The following is a 12,185-nucleotide window of genomic DNA, read 5'->3' as shown; positions in this document are numbered from 1 at the left end:
GTTAGGTACGGGTGCATAAAAACCTTGAAAATGCTTGGATTTTAATGTTGTGTTTTCATGGTTTGAAAAATGCTTGAATATCGGATGAAATGCTTGTAAATGCCTGGAAATGTGCATCATATTTCTCGGCATTCTGACTCAATAGACAAATTATCAAATGGAAAAAAAATTAAAAAAAAGTTTCCTTAGCCTCTAAAGGCTTAGTGGTCACATGTGTGGACAGCACCTTTTAGCTCTTATTTCCAAAATTGTGTACACTACTGAACTGGGGTCTTATGGCCGCTTATGTGGACACTTATACTGCCATCTGGTGGTGTCAGAAGAGTATAACATACAATGGAATTTGGAAAAAAAAGTGTAAAAATAAGAATTAGCATGCCACTAAACATGAAGTACACATTTGTGTACTTATGGACTAAGTACATCATATCAAAAGACGATTCTTAGTTTTTATTCTAATTAGGGTCCAATAAGCCCAAATAGCAAAGATAAATAAAATAAAGCATGTAAACAAGCAGCTTGGGCCTTCAGAGGTTACAAATGAAAGCTACACGCTTTGATCTGTCGGCTTTGCACGAGCCCTAACGTTAGGTTGTTGTCATGTATATACAGCTGTGTGTCGCCCCCAAGAGGACAGTGGTGCATCGGCCCATCACGCCGGGAGGTTGTCGTTTTAATGAACATTAGATGGAAAATGACAAATCCAAACTTTGAATAAAACGTGGACCAAATCCACGTATAGCCTGCTGCAAAGTACCATATTTTTCAGACTATAAGGCACACTTAAAATTATTTTATTTTCTCAAAAATGGACAGTGCGCCTTATAACCCGGTGCGCCTAATATACGGAACAATTTCGGTTGTGCTTACTGACCTCAAAGCAATTTTATTTGGTACATAATGTAATGATAAATGTGACCAGCAGATGGCAGTCACACATAAGAGAGACATGTAGACTGCAATATGACGCCAGTAAACAACACCAAAACTTTAAATGTTCCATTGAAAATAAAGAGCATTACACGCGGCGCTAAAGAATATGTCAAAATGTTTTAGTACGACTTTGAAGCCGCACTGCTTGGTGGATTGTCGGCCCATTACGACTACCGTAGTCAGAGATACAAGTATTACTATGGTGTGTGTAAAAGGACCGCAAAATGGCAACCCATTAGCAGACATATTATCGGGCGTTTTGTTTCACAATATTATGCAAAACCATTTTTTCTTACCTTCTGGTACCTGCTGATGTTTGTAAAGAAAATATAGTAAGTTGCAATAATTTCACCTCAAAATGTAGTGTGTATTATTGTAAATCGAAAAACAGTACTGATGTTTTTATGGTTAAACAAAAAAAGGCAGCTCTAATGCCAGAATTTTACTGTAACATTTACATTTGTTTTTTTTTTTACTGTAAATAACAAATAAAATAAAAAAATCCAGGAATATTTTTGCACCAGTTTGTTTGTTTTGTTACCGCAAATTAACTACTGTAGATTGTTCAGTATATTACTGTAAATGCCAAAACGGCCCCACAGTTTATTACAGTAAAAAAAAAAAGTACTGTTTTTTTCATTTGAGAAAAATGCTGTAAAAACCACAGTAAATTTCAAAATTTTACCATGAAATTTATTATTACTTTTACATTGCACAATTTGCTTTGAAATCATTATTATTAGTATTTATTTTAATTTTAAAAATGGTTTGAATGCTTGATATTATATGTTAGTATTTGGGATCTGCATAAGTCATAATATGACCCCTTTGATGCGCCTTGATTGATTGAAACTTTTATTCGTAGATTGCACAGTACAGTACATATTCCGTACAATTGGCCACTAAATGGTAACACCCGAATACGTTTTTCAACTTGTTTAAGTCGGGGTCCACGTTAATCAATTCATGGTACAAATATATACTATCAGCATAATACAGTCATCACACAAGTTAATCATCAGAGTATATACATTGAATTATTTACATTATTTACAATTTAGGTGGTGGGAGTTGATATCAGCACTTCAGTCATCAACAATTGCATAATCAGAGAAATGGACATTGAAACTTATAATCCGGTGCGCCTTTTGTATGGAAAAAAGACCTGAATAGACCCGCTCATCGGCAGTGCGCCTTATACTCCGGTGCACCCTATGGTCCGGAAAATACGGTATGCAAAAAAAGGAAATCCAAAATGGTTCGATGTATTTTTTGCTCCATTATTTTGGTTGTCGACCTAACTTGTCTAACTACCTCAGTTAAAGCAAACAAGTTACATTTTGTCGTTTTGGTTAATTGCATTAAAATGCTTACATTATTGGACTTGTTTGTACTGTAATGTATAATTTGTAACCATTTTCACAACTTAGAGCTGAGTTAAAATGAATGCTTTTGTAGTTTTTACACAACATGGTTGTATGCATTTCTTGCTCTATTATTTCTGTTGTCTATTTAACTTGTCTGGCTAACTAAGTGAAAGCAAAAAAAGTTAACTTTTGTCTTTTTGTTCATTTGTTATCATATCCACAGTTATACGGCTAGATATGCTCAATGAAAGGTGACTGAGGTGTTGTGAAACAAACACAATATGTTCCTTGAATTTATTATCCTAATATTAATGTGCAACAGCTTTGTTACTAAATGAGTGAAATTGACATTTTGAGGGTGCGTGTATTTATATGTGCGGTAATATGACCATATCACACCAACTCTCAAATCCCTTCACTGGCTTCCTGTTCCACTCAGGCTTGAATTCAAAGTCTCCCTACTAACCCACCAGTGCCTCCATGGAAATGTCCCCCTTCTACCTCAAATAACTACTCACCCCCAAATCCTCCACACGACACCTTCCGCTCCGGACAGGCTAACCTCCTCCAACCTCCGAGGACAAAGTTACGAACAATCCCAGTCTGTGGAACACTCTCCCTGACCACCTGAGGGCACCACAGACTGTGGATGCTTTTAAAAAAGGCTTAAAAACCCTTTTTTTTAGATATATGCATACTAGTTTTAGCTATTTGGCTGTTCTAGTTTTTATATTTATTTTTATTTTTTATTATCTTTTTATTTTTATTTTTTTAATACACTAGCATTTTGAGGTTTTTTACTCAATGTAAAGTGCATTTTACAAATAAAATATATTATTATTATTATTATTATTATTATATCCCATTATGCAGTTTACAAGCACAAATACGCTGTGAATCAATCCGTGCTGTTCAATGTCATTGAGTGCTGTAAGTAAGAAAAAGAACAAGAAATGTGGAAAAACAACACAAATGGAGATACATTTGCAAACACTAATGACATTGAATAGTCACACTGCTTCATTTTTTATGTCCCATTCAGTTAATGAGAACTGCTGCTTCAATGTTAGGCTTAGGTTTTAGCAGATTTCCCGTATTTTTCCTACAGACAGCATTTGGTGACCTCAAACAACAAGGCTATGGATTGATTCACATTGGTTTTCGGCTTTTTGAAGGGCACTGGAAAAAATGGAAAATTGATCTTGAAAGTCCTTGAAAAGTGCTTGAATTTGGCCATGGAAAAGGTGCACGAACCCTGCAGGCAGATTGAAATTATTTACTTCAGACACTCTGCTCATGTTCATGTTGAAGACGACTTCAAGTCCGTGGGACCATGGTGGATGTAGAGACTGCGGACTCTCAAACCCCCCCCCCCCCAAACATCTCATACTCTCCATCCGTATGAGGGAGCGAAGAAACAGAATATTTCATGAGCTGCATGGCTTTGCTTCACTCGCCTGAACTCTGTGAAGGTTCTGCTTGAGTTTTTTTTTTTTTTTTTTTTCCCAGGCGCAAGTTCTCCAATGTGTCACTTTTCATTTTGAAGGCGGCATATGGTCAACGGCGCTACATCCATAACCCTTTATAGATTCCCCCTAAGAGAGATGGATGTTTTTTTTGGCTCTTATATGATAACAATTAGGGGTGTCAAAAAAACCTTCAATTTTTGAATGAATCGCGATTCTTACCTCTAGCTAGTGTTGTCCCGATACCAACATTTTATTACCGGTACTTGTACCAAAATGTATTTCGATACTTTTCGGTACGTTTCTAAATAAAGGGGACCACAAAAAATTGCATTATTGGCTTTATTTTAACAAAAAATCTTAGGTTACCCATCCATCCATTCATCTTCTTCCGCTTATCCGAGGTTGGGTCGCGGGGGCAGCAGCCTAAGCAGGGAAGCCCAGACCTTCTTCTCCCCAGCCACTTCGTCCAGCTCTTCCCGGGGGATTCCGAGGCGTTCCCAGGCCAGCCGGGAGACATAGTCTTCCCAACGTGTCCTGGGTCTTCCCAGTGGCCTCCAACCGGTTGGACGTGCCCTAAACACCTCCCGAGGGAGGCGCTTGGGTGGCATCCTGACCAGATGCTCGAACCACCTCATCTGGCTCCTCTCGATGTGGAGGAGCAGTGGCTGGTTGAATTTTTGACCACTCCTCTTGACAAAATTGGTGCAGTTCAGCTAAATGTGTTGGTTTTCTGACATGGACTTGTTTCTTCAGCATTGTCCACATGTTTAAGTCAGGACTTTGGGAAGGCCATTCTAAAACCTTAAGTCTAGCCTGATTTAGCCATTCCCTTACCACTTTTGACGTGTGTTTGGGGTCATTGTCCTGTTGGAACACCCAACTGCGCCCAAGACCCAACCTCCGGGCTGATGATTTTAGGTTGTCCTGAAGAATTTGGAGGTAATCCTCCTTTTTCATAGTCCCATTTACTCTCTGTAAAGCACCAGTTCCATCGGCAGCAAAACAGGCCCAGAGCCACCATGCTTGATGGTAGGCTTGGTGTTCCTGGGATTAAAGGCCTCACATTTTCCCCTCCAAACATATTGCTGGGTATTGTGGCCAAACACCTCAATTTTTGTTTCATCTGACGTCACATGGACAAAGATAAGACATTCTGGAGAAAAGTTCTGTGGTCAGATGAAACAAAAATTGAGCTGTTTAGCCACGATACCCAGCAATATGTTTGGAGGAGAAAAGGTGAGGCCTTTAATCCCAGGAACATCAGACCTACCGTCAAGCATGGTGGTGGTAGTATTATGCTCTGGGCCTGTTTTTCTGCCAATGATTTACAGAGAGTAAATGGGACAATGAAAAAGGAGAATTACCTCCAAATTCTTCATGACAACCTAAAATCATCAGCCCGGAGGTTGGTCCCAAACACACGTCAAAAGTGGTAAAGGAATGGCTAAATCAGGCTAGAATTAAGGTTTTAGAATGGCCTTCCCAAAGTCCTGACTTAAACGTGTGGACAATGCTGAAGAAACAAGTCCATGTCAGAAAACCAACACATTTAGCTAAACTGCACCACATTTGTGAAGAGGCGTGGTCAAAAACTCAACCAGAAGCTTGTGAATGGCTACCAAACGTGCCTCGTTGCAGTGAAACTTGCCAAGGAACCAAATATTAACATTGCTGTATGTATACTTTTGACCCAGCATATTTGGTCACATTTTTAGTAGACCCATAATACATTCATAAAAGAACCAAACTTCATGAATGTCTTTTGTGACCAACAAGTATGTGCTCCAATCACTCTATCACAAAAAAATAAGAGTTGTAGAAATGATTGGAAACTCAAGACAGCCATGACATTATGTTCCTTACAAGTGTATGTAAACTTTTGCGACTGTATATTTGTATTTTCCAAAATAGAAAGAAAAAATACATTTAATAAGAAAAGTTGCAGTATTTTATCGATACATATTATTTCCAGGCTTTCGGGGGCCACATAAAATGAAGTGGCGGGCCACATCTGGCCCCCCGGGCCTTGAGTTGGACACCTGTGGTATAGTCACTTTGTCTATTTTGTTCCTCCTTCAATGTAAAGAAGTATAAAACTGATTGAATGAGGACGCAGAGAGTAACAGTTTCTGCTTGGTTGTTGACATTGAGCCGTAATGGACATTTAGGTCACGGGGCAGCAACAATAAGGAACAATTAAGTCTTTATGTTTGTTTGGACTTCTTTTTAACGGCACATCCAAGCCAATAGTACAGGTCAAGGTTTCCTGCAGATGGGTGGCCGCGTCCATGGGAATTCTTCAGCCGCCTATCGATTGGCTGTCCGAGGAAAAACGGACTTATCCCTGCTCTTCTCCCTTACGGCTCATTATTATCATTATTTTATTGATGAGCCATTTCCTCCGAGCCACCCCGACACACGCAGACCCGTTCCTCTTTCCGATACATCCATTAATAACGCACATCCGGGCTGAAGACTTTTCACCTTCTCTTCACGCTTTCTTTGCTTTTTTTCCCCTCCACTACATGGGTTGATGAGAATAGGACAGAAAGGCAAGCAAACCACCCGTGTAAAGTATTGTGTTTTATGTTGTCCCCAGGTTGCTTGCATGCAGCTGATCAACGCCTTGGTTACCTCCCCGGAAGACCTGGACTTCCGGATACATCTCCGAAATGAGTTCCTAAGATGCGGCCTCAAAAAGATCCTGCCTGTGAGTTGAAATCAAAGTTTATCTATATCACACTTTTCATGCACAGGCAAGTGGCAAACACAAAGTGCGTGTGCAAAACTAACAATAATAGTAGAAGAGAAAAAAACACACACACACACACACACATACTGGTTATCATTTGGAATGGGGACCAAGTTTTTGATCATCACTTGTGGGGACCACCCTTTCTACAGGTTGTGGAGGCATAAAACAAATTAGGTAAAATGCCCAGTTAGCTCATACACATCTTTAAATCTCTGGATTGATGAAGTAATGTGCTGATCATTCTTACTGGGGACCAAATTTAAATAATTTTGCATAATTCACACACATTTGTACGTGACTACTGAGGACCATTTAAAAAAAAAAAAAAAAATGTCATATTAAATATGACATGATCCTCAGAATACATCACTACAGCTGTACTCTTATAGGAAGTTTCACCACTTAAAGGCCTACTGAAATGCGATTTTCTTATTTAAACGGGGATAGCAGGTCCATTCTATGTGTCATACTTGATCATTTCGCGATATTCCCATATTTTTGCTGAAAGGATTTAGTAGAGAACATCGACGATAAAGTTTGCAACTTTTGGTCGCTGATAAAAAAGCCTTGCCTGTACCGGAAGTAGCAGACGATATGCGCGTGACGTCACAGGTTGTGGAGCTCCTCACATCTGCACATTGTTTACAATCATGGCCACCAGCAGCGAGAGCGATTCGGACCGAGAAAGCGACAATTTCCCCATTAATTTGAGTGAGGATGAAAGATTTGTGGATGAGGAAAGTGAGAGTGAAGGACTAGAGGGCAGTGGGAGCGATTCAGATAGGGAAGATGCTGTGAGAGGCGGGTGGAACCTGATATTCAGCTGGGAATGACTAAAACAGTAAATAAACACAAGACATATATATACTCTATTAGCCACAACACAACCAGGCTTATATTTAATATGCCACAAATGAATCCCGCATAACAAACACCTCCCCCCTCCCGTCCATATAACCCGCCAATACAACTCAAACACCTGCACAACACACTCAATCCCACAGCCCAAAGTACCGTTCACCTCCCAAAGTTCATACAGCACATATATTTCCCCAAAGTCCCCAAAGTTACATACGTGACATGCACATAGCGGCACGCGATCAAATGTTTGGAAGCCGCAGCTGCATGCGTACTCACGGTACCGTGTCTGCGTATCCAACTCAAAGTCCTCCTGGTAAGAGTCTCTGTTGTCCCAGTTCTCCACAGGCCAATGGTAAAGCTTGACTGTCATCTTCCGGGAATGTAAACAATGAAACACCGGCTGTGTTATCCGGCACACCAGTCAAGGGGTGTATTCTACGGCGGGGGTGCGTTATCCAACACAATACCTGCCGCAATACACTGCTTCCCACCTACAGCTTTCTTCTTTGCTGTCTCCATTGTTCATTGAACAAATTGCAAAATATTCACCAACACAGATGTCCAGAATACTGTGGAATTTTGCGATGAAAACAGACGACTTAATAGCTGGCCACCATGCTGTCCCAAAATGTCCTCTACAATCCGTGACGTCACGCGCAGACGTCATCATACCGAGACGTTTTCAGCAGGATATTTCGCGCACAATTTAAAACTGCACTTTAGTAAACTAAACTGTGTTGCAATGTTAAGATTTCATCATTGATATATAAAGTATCAGACTGCGTGGTCGGTAGTAGTGGGTTTCAGTAGGCCTTTAAATGTACCAGCTACAGCCCGATGAGGGGGCTGCTGTGCAAATGTCTCACACTCAAACTAACCAGTAAACATGTTTTATGGGCCAAAGCTTAAAAATCACTTAGGCATCTTCAGAATGGATCCAACTATCATTTAAAAAGGTTTCCCTTTAGGGGACCTGTTTTTTTGTCCCCATACCGTCAGAGGTCCCCTAAAGGTGACTGTGTAAACAGATCAATGTTCCCATTAAGTAAGCATTGCCAGAACACACACACATTCATGTATACCTTCTTGAGACCTGAGAAAAAGCCTACCTCTTAAGGACCAGCCTTTCTAGATATATACATATTTGTATTTACAACATTAATAATGTATACATACTATGCAAATATAAAATAAGTTTGTTGTGAAAAATGAGTTGGAATTTCACAAGAAAAAGGCCACAATTTCACAAGTAAAACTTAGAGTTTTGGCAGTATTATAATAAAAGTCGTCATTTTACTCAAAGCTAGTCAACATTTTACAAGAAAAACTGAACATTTATTTAATATTATGATAAAGGTTTGAATTTTACTCTAACAGTCGCAATTTTACAAGAAAAGCTTCACATTTTGGTAAATTTTATGAAAATAGTTTTTATAAGAAAACTAAAAAAGTTGGCAATATTTTAATAATAATCATCATTTTTACCTGGCAAAACTGTGACAAAAGTAATAATTTTACTCAAAATATGTCACTCTTTTAAAAGAACAACAAAAACATTGGCAATATTTTGATAAAAGTCAGAATGTTTTTATGACAAATGTCACCATTTTGCATTAGAGTAATAATTTTACAAAACAAAGTAATAATTTTACGAGAAAATATTGCAATATTACAAAAACAGAAAGAATATGAGAAATTGTTCGCATTTTTATGAGAAAAAAGTCGACACGTTGTAAGAAAAAGACTGCTTTTAGAAATGTTTTGTAATTGTTTTTTTAATATGTATTATTTACTTCAAATTATTACAGTATGTCTCTATATACATATTTATTTATTTTGGCCAAAGGGGGAGCACTTCAAATTTCTTACACACACTTGTTATTTCATATGTTGACCAGAGGGGGAGCACTTCAAATTTCTTACACACACTTGTTATTTCATATGTTGACCACTTTTAAAACCGACACACAGTCAATTTGAAAAATCCCTCCTTTTTGGTACCACCCTCATTTTGATAGATTTCACCACCAGGGGTGCAAATGAGACATTATCTATTAGATGCGATGGTTTTCTGTATTGGGGCCATGATTTCGGTCCTAACTTGTTCACCGGTCCTCATATATAAAAAAGATACACAAATAGACCATTCATCGGCAGTGTGCCTTATAATCCGGTGCGCCCTATGGTCCGTAAAATACGGTAAACACAATGTTCCACGTTCCAATAGTCGTCATTTATGTTTATCGTCCTTTTTCCGTCATTCCCACTCACAATGAGTGGGGCTTTTACACAGAAGTACCCTAAAAAAAAACACGCTGAACTGAGGCTACATTTGGCTCTGTCTCTTCCTTTCAACAACACCTGTGACATTTCAGGCGAGAACCCCCAGCAGTCTACCATGACTGGAACAGGTGTTTAAGGATATGATCTGTTCGGTTGTCTAATGGGAGAGGCAAGCCAAGTTTTATTTCCAGAGCACAATTTGTACGCACGGCAATTCAAAGTGCTTTCCAGATGCGTGAAATTGCAAGAAGGCAAATAAAATCTGGAATAGAAATAACAACAACCATGAATTAATTGAGAGCGAAAAGTGCCGAGACAGCACTTTAAGTTGTCTTTTGCAACGTTAAAAAAAGTGTTTTCAACTTGGGTTTGAACGTTGCCATCGTCCCTGAGGTTCTCACAGTCGAGATGGTTCTCATGGTTCTAACATGTCAGAAAGGTTCATATGGAAGTGCTACCAAAGACTATAAAAAAAATGGGACCCATTACCTCCCTGCTTGGCACTCAGCATCAAGGGTTGGAATTGGGGGTTAAATCACTAAAAATTATTCCCTGGGCGCGGCCACTGCTGCTGCTCACTGCTCCCCTCACCTCCCAGTGGGTGATCAAGGGTGATGGGTCAAGTGCAGAGGGTAATGTCACCACACCTAGTGTGTGTGTGACAATCATTAGTACTTTAACTATAATACGGCCCCATTCTTGGGTGTATCTTGCGTGTGGGTTTAATCATTTCACAATGCAGTATGCTGAAAATAATGGAAAGCACCACTCTACATAGCAACTGACACTGTGGTCAAAGTTGGAATTGCCACATAACACATTTTAAGATATTAAATATTCTACTGGCATCATTCTACTGACTTGCAACATAGCACTGTTGTATTTTACGTGAATTGGCACGCCAAAAAAGTACTGGATTTGATACCCAGCCTGAGTGAAAAGTTTAAAAAACGATGTCTTTTTTTAAAAGAAACTCATCCAAGATGTAATATATATATAAATATATATATATATAAATATATATATATATATATATATATATATATATATATATATATATATATATATATATATATATATATATATATATATATATATATATATAATCATTTTCATTGCTGCTATTTCAACTGTTTTTTTACATAAAAAAGTTGATTGTATTTTAGCACTTTGCCTTTCCTGTCTTTTACAGGGACACCATTTTATAAGTAACTGTACTTTCGTAACAGTTGAATGAGCAGCACTTTTACAGTAAAAATAAATATGAATGCATGAATTGGTCATCTTTGTTGTTCGTAAGCACATGCCTAAAATAACCTAAGCCACATTTAGAAGTCGATGGAACAATATGTGTACACTTTATTATAGATAGATAGATAGATAGATAGGTAGATAGATAGATAGATAGATAGATAGATAGATAGATAGATAGATAGATAGATAGATAGATAGATAGATAGTACTTTATTGATTCCTTCAGGAGAGTTCCCTCAGGAAAATAAAAATTCCAGCAGCAGTGTACAGAGTTGAGATTGAATTTAAAAAGTAAATAATGGGGGTATAAATGTAAATAAAATAGAAAATATTACAATAAAAATAAATAATAAGAAGCAACAATAAGAATAAGAATATAACAGTAAAAATATGAATACAACAAGAGACACTAGGCAGTCGTGACCATGTTATGAACATGTATTGCACTGTTTTTTTGTTGCAGTTTATTTTAGTTTTGTTATTGTTTTGCATCCCCTGTCATCCTAATACCCCCCAGAGAGGAGTCGGGCTGTCTGATGGAGTGTGGGACAAATGATTTTTTTTTAAGTTTTCTTTTAATCATCCGATTAGTCGACTAATCGTTAAGATAATCGTTGACTAATCGACAATCAAAATAATCGCTCGTTGCAGTCCTAGTACGTTTAGTTATGAACGTTAAGAACTTTTAGCAAAATGCGTACTACAGGGGCTGAATGGATTTTAGGGTCGACAGAGACGGTCTTGAAACCACACCCGTGTGGATGGACATGGTTTTAACACTGTTCCGTATTGGGTTAGGGTGGACATGGCCTAAATCTTCCCTTTTTTTTTGTCCGACTTGCTCCAGGAGCTGAAAGAGACAGAGGAGTTGGACATCCAGCTGAAGGTGTTCAATGAGAACAAGGAGGAGGACTTCATCGAACTGACCCATCGCTTGGACGACATCCGAGCTGAGATGGAATATCCTTTTGTTTTCAACCCCCCCACCCCAAACACACACACACACACACACATATTCTTGTATTTGTTACCTTCTTGCGACCTCCGAAAAATACCTACCTCTTTAGGACCACCCTTTCTAGATATATAAATATTTGTATTGACAACATGAATAATATATACATACTATGCAAATATAAAAAAGCTTGTTGTGAACAAATGAGTTAGAATTTCACAAGAAAAAGGTCACAATTTCACAAGAAAAACGTAGAATTTTGGCAGTATTAAAATAAAAGTCATGATTTTATACGCAAGTCAAAATTT

The 12,185-nt window shown here is 38.3% G+C and overlaps 1 protein-coding gene across 4 annotated transcripts in view; it reads left to right on the top strand.

Moving 5' to 3' along the window:
- diaph2 (diaphanous-related formin 2) overlaps positions 1–12,185 on the top strand; it is a 1,014,494-nt gene that overhangs the window by 359,424 nt on the left and 642,885 nt on the right. For all 4 annotated transcript variants that reach the window (XM_061976707.1, XM_061976705.1, XM_061976704.1 and 1 more), the window contains 2 exons: positions 6,369–6,479; positions 11,770–11,882. In XM_061976707.1, coding sequence (XP_061832691.1) covers positions 6,369–6,479; positions 11,770–11,882 — 224 coding nt within the window. The remainder of the gene's footprint in view (positions 1–6,368; positions 6,480–11,769; positions 11,883–12,185) is intronic.

The sequence above is a fragment of the Nerophis lumbriciformis genome, linkage group LG16 (assembly GCF_033978685.3).
Source record: "Nerophis lumbriciformis linkage group LG16, RoL_Nlum_v2.1, whole genome shotgun sequence".
NCBI lineage: Eukaryota > Metazoa > Chordata > Actinopteri > Syngnathiformes > Syngnathidae > Nerophis > Nerophis lumbriciformis.
Note: the sequence above shows the minus strand (reverse complement) of the source record. Positions and strands in the feature narration are given on the sequence as shown.